This window comes from Rutilus rutilus (assembly GCF_951802725.1).
Source record: "Rutilus rutilus genome assembly, chromosome: 13".
Classification (NCBI taxonomy): domain Eukaryota; kingdom Metazoa; phylum Chordata; class Actinopteri; order Cypriniformes; family Leuciscidae; genus Rutilus; species Rutilus rutilus.
In genome coordinates this window covers 3,367,479-3,383,670 of record NC_140218.1, presented here as the reverse complement: position 1 = coordinate 3,383,670, position 16,192 = coordinate 3,367,479, and the positions used below count along the sequence as shown (strand labels likewise).

Sequence of the window (16,192 nt, the reverse complement as noted above, 5' to 3'; positions counted from 1 at the left end):
GCAAATCCATTTGCAACTAAATATTTCACCTCGGCCTCCATAACTTTACGTTTAACTGGATTCACTTTGTAAGCACGTTGCTTAATCGGTGAATGATCACCTACGTCAATATCATGCTTCAGTACTTGAGTGCGGGTAGGAACGTCTGAAAATAACCCCAAAGATGAATTAATCAGCTTTACTATATCAGTACGCTGAGAGTCAGATAAATGCGCCAGATGAGAGTTTAAATTCTCCAAAATCATGGAATTATCCAATCTGCCACCCAACATCAGGGTACTCTGTAGATGCAGTCCATCTTCATCAACATCACTGTCAGAAGCTATCACGATCGAGGCAACTGGAGTGATAACAGAGGTTTTTAACTCCATATCTTCCCCACGACTCACATACAGCTTCAGCATGTTTACATGACACACGCGAGTTTTTCTTTGCCGATCGGGAGTCCGAACAACATAATTCGTCTCATTCAGCTTCTTATCAATGACATACGGACCAGAAAATCTAGCCTGTAATGCAGCACCCTGGATTGGCAATAAAACCAAGACCCTGTCCCCCTCAGAGAACGAACGAAAAACAGCATTCTTGTCAAAACGCTTCTTCATTTTCACCTGGGTACTTTCCAATGCGGTCTGAGCCATTTTACAAGCGTTATGCAATCGCTCTCTAAAAGAACTGACATAGTCCAGTAAGTTACAATCCGATTGTTGCTCAGTCAGCCAGTTCTCTCTCAACATTTTGAGTGGGCCCCTTACCGTGTGTCCAAAAACTAATTCTGCAGGACTAAATCCTAATGACTCCTGAACACTTTCACGGACAGCAAACATAAGAAAAGGCAACCCCTCATCCCAGTCTTTCTCTGACTCGGCACAACATTTACCCAGCATGGACTTCAAGGTTTGGTGGAACCTTTCGAGAGCACCCTGGGACTCTGGGTGATAGGCACTAGATGTAATGTGCTTAATTTTCAGTTGGGACAGTACCTGTTTAAATAATCGTGACATAAAATTAGTCCCCTGATCCGTTTGGATCACCTGTGGAAAGCCAAAGGTAGAGAAGAACGTGATTAGGGCTTTCACCACAGCCTTCGCTTTTAATGAACGCAACGGGACTGCCTCCGGATAGCGAGTTGTCGCGCACATAAGCGTAAGCAGATAAACATGTCCAGATCTTGTTCGCGGTAACGGTCCAACACAGTCCAAGATTACTCGTGCAAAAGGCTCTCCCATGACAGGAATAGGTTTGAGTGGTGCAGGATGTATAATCTGGTTAGGTTTTCCTACGACCTGACACACGTGGCACGAGCGACAATACCGCGCAACATCAGATTTAATGCCAGGCCAGAAAAAAAAACGCAAAATGCGAGAATAGGTTTTAGTAATACCCAGATGTCCTGCTACATTATCATGGGCCACACTCAGAACTTGTTTTCGAAAGCATTTAGGCACAACCAGTTGAAAAACAATATCCCAACCTAAACCATCAGACCCGGCTGGAGTCCACTTTCTCTTTAACACCTCGTTGTCCCAAAAATAACCTATCGATTTATTTTCAATCTCCTTCAAATTAAACGCTCCATTCCTGCAGCGCAATAAAGTAGGGTCTTTTTTCTGTTCAGCAGAAATCACATCTTTATTAATGGACAACGACAGATCAGCTGATTCTAGTTCAGCACTACTAGTCGCGGACAGCGACTCGGGATCAGGCAGCTCAGGTTGCACCGTGCGAACTTCACCTTTAACCTGGTCCTCAGCTGCCAAAAAGGTATCCGAAATATCAATCGACTCACCAAATTTACGCGCTTGAGCCCGCGTAACTACACACGCCGCAAACACTGAAGGAAACTCTGATGCCAACTCACCGGAAGTAACAGAATCATACATGGGATTTTCAATGACCTCGGGAAATGGGAGTACTTTCCCTCCAGCGAGATCATTACCTATAATTAAGGCCACGCCATTCACAGGTAACTTGTGCCGCACCGCCAATTTTACACAACCTGTTACTAAACCGGATCGAATGTACACATTATGTAACGGTACTTTCAACACCCCCAACTCAATTCCTTGAATGAGAACATCAGATCCACAATAACTTTTCTCAGAAAATGGCAACATGCTAGCCAGCACAAACGACTGATTGGCCCCTGTATCCCGCAACATAGTTACAGGAACTAAGTCTCGCTCAGATCCACTAAGAGAAATCATCCCCTGACACACAAAAGGATCATACGCGGCATCAATATTCGAACTAAATTGACTGCCAATTTTCTTAACAAAACCAACACTTTTGGCTGACTTCCCTTTATTTTTATTTTTCAGTGAAGGGCAATTCGCAATCAAATGACCAAGTCCGTGGCAGTAGAAACATTCACGGCCTTCAACTGGCATTGTTTGTTTAGGCAAACCTACTTTCGAAATTTTGGCGTTTTTCTCTGAGGACGGAGAATTAAATTCGCGACGTACAACAAACGCATTTTTATGAGTCAGAGTAAACTCATCTGCACAAACGTCAGCCTCGGCAAGAGTCAAAACTCTCTTTTCGTTCAAATAGACAACAACTCTGTCTGGCAACGAATTTTTAAAATCTTCAATCAAAATCAACTCACGGAGATTTTCAAAATTAACGACTCTGCTGGAATGACACCATCTATCAAAAAGCACAGTTTTTTCCCGTGCGTATTCCACATAAGTTTGAGAGGCATTTTTAACATGTGCACGAAACTTCTGCCTATACGCCTCTGGCACTAATTCGTACGCCCTCAGTACCGCACTTTTCAGTTTATCATAGTCTAAACTATCACTCACAGATAGGGTAGAACAAACCTCTTGGGCTTTCCCAGTTAATTTACACTGTATCAAAAGAGACCAAACCTCTTTCGGCCAGCGCAACGCAGCAGCTATACGCTCAAATGCGCCAAAGTATGAATCTACCTCACTATCTCTAAATGCAGGCACTAAGGTTAGATGACGACTAACATCGAAATCTGTAGGGTGACTAGGAGCCACAGACAAAGGCGCAGAGGGTGAGTGATAGTCAACACTAGTAGAGGGTACATCAAAAAGAGTCTTAACCGAACTGGAACGACGATCATCAGCATGCGTTTCTAGTTCGCACTGCCTAAAACGTAACAATTGAGTGGTGTGTTCCTGACGTTTTATTTCGAGATCTAATTGCTTTAACTGAATAGCTAGTTTTAAATCCTCCGAGTTTACACCACTAAGTGAGCGCAACACGGGATCTGAACTAGCAACATCAACGCCATCTTCATCAGTTACCTCAACGTTAGAACTAGAATGCAAAATACCCTGCTTAATCAGTCCAGCTTGAATTACGTCTCTCAGTTCCTTCTTTCTATCAGTTTTAACAATCGCAATATCATAGAAATCGGCGATTAAATATAAATAAATTTTCCGACAGGACTCCAAAACATCACGTGAAGGAGCCTGTCTAAACGCCTCAATACTAAATTCCATCGATTAACCTACCACTTCCCCACTACACATGAAAAAAACTGCCAATCAAAACAAAAAAAATATATATAAATGGTACTCACCAGCAAAGCCGAAAACGTCTCAATTTGGATCGGGCAAATTTCCAAATCAAACAAATAGAATTGGACGGACGAGCCCCCAATTATTACGCCCCGCCTCTAGGGGAATATAAAACACTACAGAGGCGCAATAAATAATTGGTTGGGTTGTGGAGAGGAATCCCAGCACGCATCACTCCGGTCGATAATCAACTACAAAAACACAGATGTAGCAAAAGATAATAAATTTATTGTAGAGTGATGAATGAAAAGGGCATCTCTTCAGGGTGTCCCAAAGGCCAAAACAACAAACAAAACGAATAAACAAAGAAAAAGGAGAAACATAACTAACCTAGTCGAATATCAAAAGAAAATACATTTAACTAACCTGACTCCCTGTCATAAACAGAGATCAAACGGTTTAGAAATAAATAAGGCAGGACACCCCTACACGCTCCACTCTATTAAGGTTTTAAACAGGACCAGTTCAGACATTACCACACGGTGTAGCTGGTGGCATGGACATAACAAACAATTCAGAAGATTATATACACATCTGGTCACTTAAACTATAGAAAATTATTAATACGAAGACAAGGTTGATCATCGGCCGGAGGAGGGATTCCGGAGCTCTCAACCCACGTGCGACCGGACCAAAGTGAGCTCCCAGACGAGTGCCAGCAGCGTCCTTATGAAGGCGACGCCCCAACTAGACGACCAATGGCCTTCTTACAGCTCCTCATGAGATCACCTGCTTGTAATCAAAAGGAAAACACGGAACAACAAAACGAATGAAAACAGCAATAAAACAATAAACAAAACACAGGTCGTAACAACAGCATTATGTTATTTTTTTAAATGTCATGTTTATCTCTGGATATAGGCTTAATGTGTGTCATTGTTCTCTACAGGTTGTATAGTTGTGGTGTGACAGATGAAGGTTGTGCTGCTCTGGCTTCAGCTCTGAGATCAAACCCCTCACACCTGAGAGAACTGTATCTGTCTGAGAATAATCTAGGAGACTCAGGAGTGAAGCTGTTCTCTGCTGGACTGGCGAATCCTCACTGTAAACTGGAGAAACTGTGGTAAGATCATACGTTACTCTCACATGAAACTGTCACTAGGGGCGTTTCCATTACAGATTTGCGCAAAACTTTCGCGTTTTTTGTTGTTGTTGTTTTTTCTAAATGTCGACAAAAAGCTGTTGCGAAATGACGGTGTTTCCATTAACCCTCTGAGGTCGGCAAACGCGCCCCCGCGTTTTGCTGGACTTTTTTTACATTGTAGCACTTTAAACTTAAATTACTCCGTCATTTATGGTCATACAGAAAAAATAAATATAAAAAAAGAATCTGTGATATTTCTACTTTTGTATGTGTCCACTTAGAATCAAATCAAAACATTGTGCTTTTGAAAAATAAAGAAAATAAACAGGGTGTGCGTTCTGCCTCTCCGTCGCGGTGAACTTTTTTTTCTTGAGCACGTCTATAAACTGAAACAAAACTCAGCGAATACTTGTCACATATTTATGAGCCATATACCTTTATAAACATTTAAGTGTGTACTTTTAAATGATCGGATTCAAACTGAAAACAAATATTTTCTGTTTAAGTAATTTGTATAAAACCAACAAGATGTCCAGCTTCTCAAACGCTTGCTCATTACAGTTAATTTGGCCACGCCTACTCGCGCAAAAGATATTCACATGCAAATCTCCACATGGAACACGAACGCGCTCATTACCTCAAAAACAAAACACTTCATCAGTCTCTGCTTTTCGTCGAGTTTGAAAGACGTGAGTTTACATTGGCTTTACCCCAGAAGAAGAATGCGATTTCAAGACAAGAAAGATAAGGTAAGAAATTCTTACATATTAGTTTGTTATTGTTGCATAAATTTCACATTGCAGTTGAACTGTTGCTAGATATATGGTGAATATTATAATATTTAGACCCGTGTTTACTGTTACTGTGTTTGTGGATATCTGCTCAAACGTAGATATGTATATGGTAGGCCTAACCATAATGTTTTATATTTGAGCGCGATCGCGTTTGAATGTATCATATTTTTTATCGCGATCGCGTTTGAATGCATCATATTTTGGAAAAGCAAAACGCTCCAAACGGCTTCATGTTTTACTATTATCTCATTTCATATCATCATAACGAATGGAAACATTTGAAGTAACATGATAATCAATATATTTTTCTCTAGCTTAGTTGTTACTGAAATCTTTTTGAAAATGTATATAGGCTGCTATATTGTTATTATTTTATGCAGCACTGCGCATAGCCTATACCTACAAGGCACAACAAACCTGTGTTCATCATATAATATATTGTTGGAAACATTTGTGTGAGTGTGTGTGTGTATTCTGTGAATTTTAAAAAGCAATTTTAACCAGAAAAATCTCAAATGTATTCCCAAAATCGTGCAGGCCTTTCTCTTGATATCAGTATGTTCAATTTTTTTTTTTTTTCAGGGCCCAGATGCCACTGAGTCCTGCTGACTTCAACATTCACAGTACATGTCTCTGTACATGAACATGGTAAAGTGAAAATCAAACACCTTGGAAATGAAAGGTATGTACAATGTTTTTAGGAATGGCACAAAGGTCTCTTTCTTTGGATCATTGTTATCAATAAGTGTTTTTTTTTTGTTGTGTATCTTTGGATTATGTTGTAAATAAATCCAAACAATTTTAAAAGCCATTCTTTTTTTAATCTCCTCATTCTTTGTGCAAGGTTGGTCAGAATGATGGGCCCTGATAAGCTCCTAATAGGGCCATTAGGGAGTGTCTTTGTCTTTCTCAGGTGTAAAAAGCCTTACATATTAATGAGATGATCCGCCCCTTCGCATATTGCTTTTTCACACAAAACACGTCGTAAAAATTTTAAATCAATATATTGTCTTCTCTGAATGAGCAGTCAGGGTGATTTTCACATAGTTTTAGAGCAAATATTCTAGGCTACGTCATACAATTTTCAAAAGTCTTGTGAAGAAATAATCAGTATGGGTTTCATGACCTTATTTCAGTGAGAATTTTTTTTTGTATTTTCACAAACCACGCATAAATGTCATTATCTCAAAACTACAAACTTTTACACACATGCTGCTGACATATTATTGTAGCAGAGTTTGTGCTGAATACAGTGTAATAAGACTTTAGCCATGAAAATGTCACAAGTAACAGAAATAAGCACAAATGTCAGAGCATGTCAGAACACCTCCAGGGCCCAGAAAACAGCTCAGACCCCAGAGGGTTAACTGATGTTATGCGACTAAAACTTAATTTTTTCCTCTCGTTATCAGTAAAATCATTTCAAAAATCATGTTAACGGACGTTGGTAGGATTATGTATATCCCAGCCACTGCACTGGCCATTATTATTAATGGAAGGAGATGTGTGTGTGTGTGTGTGTGTTTCCAAGCATTAATGGTGAGGAACGACCCTTATTATACTTGTGAGCAGTGTTGGTCAAGTTACTTGGAAAAAGTAATTAGTTACTGATTACTGATTACTTCTCCAAGAAAGTAATCCAGTTACTTTACTGATTACTTATTTTCAAAAGTAATTAGTTACTTTACTAGTTACTTTACTAGTTACTTTTCAAAAACATGATGCACGAAATGAATACGCTATAAAGCAATAGACCTTTCTGCTCAATTCTGCTCTAAATTCCATCATCTAAAATTGAATCAAATGAAACATTCTTTTTTAAAACTTGTTTTATTAGTTTCAGTATTTTAACTTTATGCACTTTGCATCAATGACTCACTCATTAAGATGGTCGCCTGCCGCCTCCTACTGGCGGTTTATAAATATTATTTCTATGCACAAATAATAGGCCTATTTCTTATTTGTATATTCAAAAAATATTTTAAATAATCTCATTACATTATTTAATGCAGTTTATTTGATTGGTAACAGCCCTTTAGCATCTTATTATTCTATTGTAATTTATTGATCAAATTTAAGAATTTTAAATGAAAGATGAAGCAAACGATTAGGGAAAAAAGCCCTTTAAAAGGTCATTTTAAAAGGTTAAAATATCATAAATATGCCGATTTATATATGTTAAAGCTGAATGAACTGATGAGAATACTGATTCGGAATAAATTATATTTACAACACACACACAAAAATAAAAATAAATTCCTGTTCTAACAAATGTTTTTACTCGGACAAGGTATATATATTTTTTTATTATTATTCATTTATTTACCCATAAACCTGTCTTTAGGAAGCCATAAGTTACAGTGGCAAGAATAACTTTGTGAAACCTTTGGGGATGGTGGACAGGGTTTAAATAAAGACAGGAGTTTGCCTTAATCTAGTTAATCGTGCATTTCTTTTCTTTTATTCCACAGCTGATGTGTGCAGTTTGTTATTGCTTGCATTAAATTTTCTCTTGTTTTGTTTTTTAATTGCAGTCTTTTTCTTCTGCCATTCATGCTTATCAGCTCCATGCAATCTTAAGCTTTTCTTGGTTCAGCTGCACACAGTCTGAAAAGATTTTTTGGCAGTTTGCTAAAATAAAAGACCCATTCTAAGAGCTGTTGACTTTTCTACCTTGGGAAAGAACGTTAAACGAACAACTTAAAAAGGCATGGCAAATCATAAGACTGACATCACTCACAACGTACCAATGCATTATCCCTCATGAACAAATATAACGTCTGATGTTTGCACGTGCATACAGTTTACCATTACGACATCGTTCATGAATAAACATGACGTCTGAACACGGACAAACGGTTCATGTTGACGCGTCAAAATTCACGCGTTTCGTTTAAAGACTTTTGAACGCGATCGCTTGCCATAGTGTTTACCACTGACTTCGCGGCGCTCATGACAGTCACTCACGAGTCACGGCTCACGTCGCGAGACAGTCTCGCAGTATAACGCAGTAACGCAGCCTGCTTACGGGGAAGTAACAGTAATCTAATTACTGTTTTTGCAATTGTAATCCCTTACTTTACTCGTTACTTGAAAAAAGTAATCGGATTACTGTAACGCGTTACTTCTAACGCGTTACTGCCCATCAGTGCTTGTGAGCGGCACATATGAGGAGTTTCTGGGTGTTTCTCCCTCAGTTCTGCTTCAAGGTCTTGTCTTGTGTTCTGTCCAAACTCTGTCTCGTATTCTGTCTCGTATTCTGTCCACACACACTGTGTCGTCTACGTCAGGTGACTGTAAATGCTCAAAAACTGTTTCCATTGCAGTTTTGCGAAATATTTCTTTTTTGAATTGCCTGATAAACCTCCTCATGTGAGTGTAAAAACTTTTTTTCGGTAAATGGGAGTTTTTGTGAAATTGACGTGTTTCCATTGGGTGTATTTTCAATTTGCGCAATTTGAAGGGTAATGGAAACGCGGCTACTGTGAATTCATAAAGTATAATCAAAATGGAATCAAATGCAGGGAAATAACTACTATTTCATTTATTACAAGCAAAGCTATTAAAACAACATGATCAAATTCAGCAAATAATTTTTACGTCTGTTCATATGATGTAAGAGAATTCATATTTGTAAAGCGTTTGCTCTATCAAAACGACTCCATCTACACCTGGTCACATAAATGTGTTTTTGCAAAACGGATTTAAATCCGATCTTCAATTCTCGCGCTATATGCAGATTTAATGGAGGGCACGTCACCGAAAGCAACAGATATGAGCTGCATTTTATTGATTATCAGCTAAAATTTCTAAATCAAAGACCGCAATAAGAGCGAGCAGCAACAGCCCTGGAAGATCATTTAATTTCTTTACTTTTAATGATGATGATTGTGTGTTAAGCATCTGCGACTTACTTTCACTTTGATTTGCGATAGTTTGAACGTTGTCTTGATGAACAGATGCTCAGCTGCTCGTCTGCGGTGATGCGTGTTGCAGTAGCGGCGTCATATCTGGCTATAACATGACATATAGCCTATCACACGCTCTCACACGCTTATTTTTTAGCATTTTTGGGAGGAGTACAATTTCCATATGTGGTTTCAACAACCAGATGCATTTACACTTGTCCAGTTTGGTCTGAAATGCGTCCCAGACCTCCTCCTGAAGTGGTTTGAGCGATCGGATTCAAATCCGTCTGGAATGCGTTTCGGAGGGCATTTACACCTGGTCTTTTCACAGAAAAGCGCAAACCAGTACAGAAGTAGCCTAATCAATAATTAAAGTGCAAGCTGAGAAACTCAAGTGGATATGGAGAAAAGCTTCTTTATATGCCATTGCCTACATTTTAAACGGATGTCTGCCAATAGGCCTAAAACATTACATATATGGTTATTGTGACAGAGACTGGGACTCCAGGTTAATAAGATTCTGACTGAGTAGCAAGATATGAATTCAGTTGTGATTCTGTGAGAATTCACAGATCCAGTTTCTCTTTTTTAATCTTCCCCTTAACATTTAAAGGAATCTACATGTATGTATGTGTGTGTGTGTGTGTGTGTGTGTGTGTGTGTGTGTGTGTGTGTGTGTGTGTGTGTGTGTGTGTGTGTGCTCAAGTATGGCTTCTGGAGAGCAAATGAAGGATAAAATATGAATTACTAAACAGACATTAATTAAGCAGTTCCCCAGACTTTTAGAGTTACAACTAATAGCCACTAGATGGCAGCAGCGTATAAGAGATGAACTGACAGCTAGTAAATCTTTGAACATGGAGTGCTGATGATAATAAATGTAATATGTCAGGCTCACAATTTTTACAATTGAAGTGCTATAAAAGTTGTAGAAATGACAAATTCAATGTGCATTGTATAAAAAAAATCTTTATTGATATGCAAATAGTTTAGTTTAGTTGTTTATTTGAGCAGTAAACATTCTGCTCAAAAGGAGTGGGCCGAAGCAAAAGAGCTTATAAGCGCCCACCCCCAAAATTCATAGAATTAAATTTCTCATTTCACAATAATACACAGGAACATAGTGCAAAAAGAAACAAAACAACAACAAGGAAACAACAGCAAAAAGAAATGACCATTTACAAGTTGGCCTTTACATTTACACCTATGCTGTGAGGTGCATTAAAAGACGAGGTTTTATGAGCCCGTTGGGAGGGTCCCTCTCAACAGATCCATAGATCGCCTACAGTAATTCTCTTTTTTTGTAATTCTGAGCAATTGAATCATTTACATTTATTCATTTAACTGACGCTTTTATCCAAAGCGACTTACAATTGCTATATATGTCAGAGGTCGCACGCCTCTGGAGCAACTAGGGGTCTTGCTCAGGGACACATTGGTGTCTCACAGTGGATTCAAACCCGGGTCTCTCAAACCAAAGGCATGTGTCTTATCCATTGCGCCACACCACCCATCATAACCGTTCAGAGCAACAACACTCTTCCTTAATTAATATAATGTAAATTGATTCTAATGCTCCCCCTAGTGGCAACTCATTTCTTCTCTATACTTTTCAAAAATCTTTTTTGTATCTATATTTGAACAGGTTGATGTTTGGACATCGTTTCATCTCCATCTCCAAATTATTCCACAATTGAAGTTAAATTCATCTCGTAATTCATAACAACCAGTACGTTCTTGGAACCTTCTTTGTATTTGGCTCGGTAACAATTTGTGCTTCGTATAACATCTGTACTGTTTGAAACTCAGCAATGTCACAAAACTTCATGATCTTTGATTTTAAAAATAATGAGTTTGTGTGGTCCAAAAATAGACAATAGACATCCAGCAAAAGAAAAATGGCGAGTGATGTATGCCCTCAAATCTGTAGATGTAACACTTTACAATAAGGTGTCATTTGTTAATGCAAATGACCCGCCATAGGAAATGAATGGGAAATTGGCAAAAATATGAAAATACAGAGGGGTTTTTTGTGCGTACAATCTACAAATCAGCCACGATAACACAAAATAGGTGTCATTTTAAAGCTTAGAATCTCAGTTTTTTAATGCATCTAATCACTTTGATCAACTCCTAAAGAATGCTGAGTTATCACTCTAAAACGGAGTGTACCCCCGCAGGCGCCACCTAGCTGCGAAAAATATTACATTGATCAACTTAAAATAGTTGTCATTTGAAAGCTTATAGTCTGAAATTTACAATGAATGTAGCCAATTTGATAAACTCCTATGTAGTGCTGAGTTATTTGCTGATAAATAGAAAAAAAAGTTTTCATAATTTATTATATGAATGAATATTTAACCACTTTTTTGTACTACATACAGCAATATGTCAAATACATCATACAGCTCAGATAGTCCTGTGTCATATGTCATTTGAAAGGTCTCCAAGAGTAGAATACAACAAGCATAATTGTTTCAGGCTTTTTACTAAACTTGAGCAGGGTTTGTGTAAAAGACGCCCCTCAAGAGACCCATATGTGGAAACTGAATTTTAGACACATTTCCGCTCATAACTTCATGAAACATTCTCAGATTGTGGAAAATGACACATACTTATTTACAGTAGATGCTTACAATAAAAATGAGTCCAAACTCAACATAATCCATCACTCAGAACTAAAGATATTCCTCATGGAGTTCTTACACACAAAACATCCAGAGTAGCACGTGGCCAAGCAAGGCAGCTTCGACTTGGCCTTTTTACTCGTATCTTCATGAAACATACATCGATCATGAAAAATGACACATCGTTATTTACAGCAGGAGCTCACGATTAAAAAGATATATAAAACACATATATATATATATATATAATCAATATATTCCATCAATCAGATCTAAAGATATTCATCATGGCGTTCTAACACAAAAACACCTCAGACGCACCTATCCTAGTATATACTCATGTAGCACTCGCGTTTGGTTTTCACTTATAACTTCACGAAGCATGCACAGATCGTAGAAATCATTATTTTCAGCAGACTCGCACGATTAAAAAGAGCCCAAACTCAGCAAAATCCATCACTCAGATCTAAAGATATTCCTCATGGAGTTGTAACATGAACCCCCACAGGCGCACATAGAGCACTCATTATATATGTAGCACTTATGTCGCATTTTAACTCATACCTCAATGAAGCATGCATCAATTGTGGAAAATGGCACATCATTATTTACAGCAGATTGTTAAGATTAAAAAGAGCCCAAACATACCATAATCCATCACTCAGATCTAAAAGATATTCATCATGGCATTCTAACACAAAAATACCACAGACGCACCAAGGAAGTAGCAGTAGCAGTGATGCTATGTTGTCTTGATGTGACGTTTCAGCTCATAACTCAATGAAACATGCATGGATTGTGAAAAAACGAACATCTTTATTTACAGCAGATTACAAAGAGCCCAAACACAACATAATCCATTGCTTTGATCACGAGATATTTGTATAGTTATGCATACTTGGCTAAAAAACAAGTCTCTCATCCTTCCGGGGTGCAAAGTCTTTTCCAATTTTCCCGGGACCGCCCGTGCTCGTTTTCAAACGTGGAATAACACAAAATATGGATCATCTTAAAGCTTAGAATCTCAGCTTTTTAAAGCATCCAACCACTTCGATCAACTCTGAACGAGTGCTGACTAGTGGCTCTAAACCGGAGTGTACCGCCCGCGGCGCCACCTAGCTGCAAAAATATTCATTATCATATTTTTCTAAAATATTGCCTCGATTAACAAAAAATTGGTGTCATTTGAAAGCTTAGAGTCTGAACTTTACAGTGAATGTAGCCAATTTGAAAAACTCCTAAGTATTGCTGAGTTATTTGCTGATAAATGGATTTTTTTTTTCATAATCTATAAAATACTTCTTTGTACTATGTACTGCAATGTGTCAAAAACATCATACATCTCATGAAACATTCAAAAATCATTGAAAATGGCACTTTAGCATATTAATACAATTTAAATGAGCCCAAAATGAACTTAATCTATTGCTTTTATGACAAGATATTCTTCATGGTGAAACAATATAAAAAATGCCCATGAGGGGGCGTCAAAGACTGAACAATTTGGCTCCAAATGCTGTATCTTTTGATTCCTTTATCCAATCACCACAACATTTGATCCAGATGCAGCTCATATGTAGAGGGACTTCCCCAAAAAAGATTTTTCCTCCTACCTTATTTCCTTCCCGAATTATTGCATGTCAAACAAGAGAGATATGCAAAATCATAATAACAATTATATATATTTTTTGTCTTTTATCAGCAGTTTCTCGGCAGGAGAATGTCCAAATGCAATGTAATTTATATTTTCAATAAATTTGAAAAGTGTTCTATCAAACGATACCTACCTTTTGACTCTCCTAGTTATAATTTTGGTTATAACTTTAGTTTTGTGTGTGTCACTCAGACAAAACTCTAAAAATGCCTTAGTTTTTTGTTCATAATTGCTGTTGCCAATTTTGAATAAGAGTTACTGTTCATTGAATTGTACAAAAAATAATTTTAATGAAAATGTTTATTATAGAAGGTTCGTCACGTAGAGAAATGCCGAAAGGCCTGGGAGAAGGTAGGAAGGCTCAGCACAAGGGAGTGGTTTTCAAAATACCAGACGTGATTTATTTTAGAAGCTGCATCTTCAAGAAGCAGTCCACAAGGTGCACAAAAATAAACAAAGAAACAAAAGAAACAAAAAAAAACACTTAATGCAACAAACACTGGTGTTACAAAAACCAAAAATAAAATGCTGTGAGCAGCAAAAACTGGCACTAAACAATGCCTAGTGGCACATCCACATTGGTAACAGCATGTCTCACCTCAGACAAGTTCAAATGTTTGCACAGAATTCACAGGATGCAACCTCCCTTACTCTGCTCAGACCTTTGTTTAAATACACAAGTTTCCCGCCCAAACACTGGTGGATCAAACCATATGCACGGGGGGAACCTTTCTCCAAATCACACAACAGACTTTCACAGCAAAACATTTGTAGCTACATAATTAATATACATTCTCATAAACTCATTTTTTCCTAAAGTAACCATAATACAAACATACATAACATGCATAACAAACACTCAAACATTAACACTTCATAGCACTCATGTCTCCCTCCATTTTGTAAAATGGTACGTTCCGGATATGCGCACTACCAGAACCCACCTCTAAACACTGGATTAGACAGACAAGATCTAATATGTGCTGTAAAATGCAAACTTACACAATAAATAATTTAACAAACAAGGACTCTTGTATCCTTCACCACATTAACACATGGAACACATGATCTTGGAACTGTCCATCAACATACCCATTGTCAACACACAAAATACAACAAACTTTAGGCTGGCACCCTAGTAATGATGTAATTAACCTAGCCCATCATCACATACCCCCCTCCTCAAGACAACCACTCTTCAAGAGAGGCGTGACAAAAAGTCTGCAATAATGTTCAATGTTCCAGCCCTATATTGGACTTTGAACTTAAAAGGTTGGAGAGAAAGATACCACCGTGTAACTCTTGCATTACTGTCTCTCATTTTATTGATCCATTGCAATGCCCTATGATCAGTCTCAAGAACAAAGTCTTTGCCAATCAAATAATACTTTAAAGTGTCCAGGGCCCGTTTAATGGCCAACGCTTCTTTTTCAACCGTTGAATAGTTAGTCTCCCGAGGAAACAACTTTCTGCTAATGTACTGTACTGGGTGTCGATCTTGTCCTTCCCCTTGTAACAGTACTGCACCCAATCCCAGTCCAGATGCATCGGTTTGAACTACAAAAGACAGGTCAAAGTTTGGGCTCTGTAGGACGGGATCTTTACACAGGCAAGCCTTTAAATCTTGAAAAGCCTGCTCACACTCTGGGGTCCACTTGACCTTTATGGGGCTACTCTTCCTTGTGAGATTCGTTAATACTGCAGCTCTGCTGGCAAAATTTGGAACAAATCTCCTGTACCAGCCCACCAAGCCCAGAAACGATCGAACACTCTTCTTCATTGTTGGGGGTACACACGACAAGATAGCTTTCACTTTATCCACTTGAGGCCTGATTGATCCTCCCCCCACAACGTAGCCCAAATAAGAGACCTCCTGCTTGGCAATCTGGCACTTTTTGGCATTGACAACCAGACCTGCATGATGGATCTTATCGAACACTTCAGCAAGATGTTCCAGATGTTCTTCCCACGAATCGCTGTAAATGACTATGTCATCGATAAAAGCCGCTCCACTCCTCTCAGCACCTGATCCACCAAGCGCTGAAAAGTTGCTGCCGCCCCCTGCAGGCCAAAAGGCATAAATTTAAAATGATATAATCCAGAAGGAACACGGAAAGCAGTCAGTTCTTTAGCCGAGTCAGCCAATGGCACTTGCCAATATCCTTTGCATAAGTCAAGAGTTGTTAAATACTTAGCTTTGCCCAGTCGTTCAATTAGCTCATCAACTCTTGGCATTGGGTATGGATCAAAAGCAGACACTGCATTAAGCTTCGAGAAATCCACACAGAACCTGAGTGAACCATCCTTTTTTGGTACCAGCACCACTGGACTACACCATTCGCTCCTCGATGGTTCTATGATGTCTAAATCAAGCATCACTTTCACTTCCTCTTTCAAAGCGGGAATCAGGCGGGCGGGCACTCTACAATGAGTCTGCCTAATGGGATCTGTTGGCAGAAGGCGAATATCATGCTGAAGAAGATCTGTTTTCCCAGGCTGATCACTGAAAAGATTCTCTGGTACCCGTTTCCGGAACTCTCTCTGCTGTTTAGGTGTAAGATGATCTACTGC

At 38.6% G+C, this 16,192-nt stretch overlaps 1 protein-coding gene across 5 annotated transcripts in view; it reads left to right on the top strand.

Annotated features, from left to right (window-relative positions):
- LOC311302533 (NLR family CARD domain-containing protein 3-like) overlaps window positions 1-16,192 on the top strand; it is a 101,351-nt gene that overhangs the window by 54,671 nt on the left and 30,488 nt on the right. For 2 of the 5 annotated variants that reach the window (XM_084428496.1, XM_084428495.1), the window contains exon 9: window positions 4,444-4,617. The exons of the other annotated variants lie outside the window; for them this stretch is intronic. In XM_084428496.1, the coding sequence (XP_084284622.1) occupies window positions 4,444-4,617 (174 nt within the window). The remainder of the gene's footprint in view (window positions 1-4,443; window positions 4,618-16,192) is intronic. 5 annotated transcript variants of the gene reach the window in all.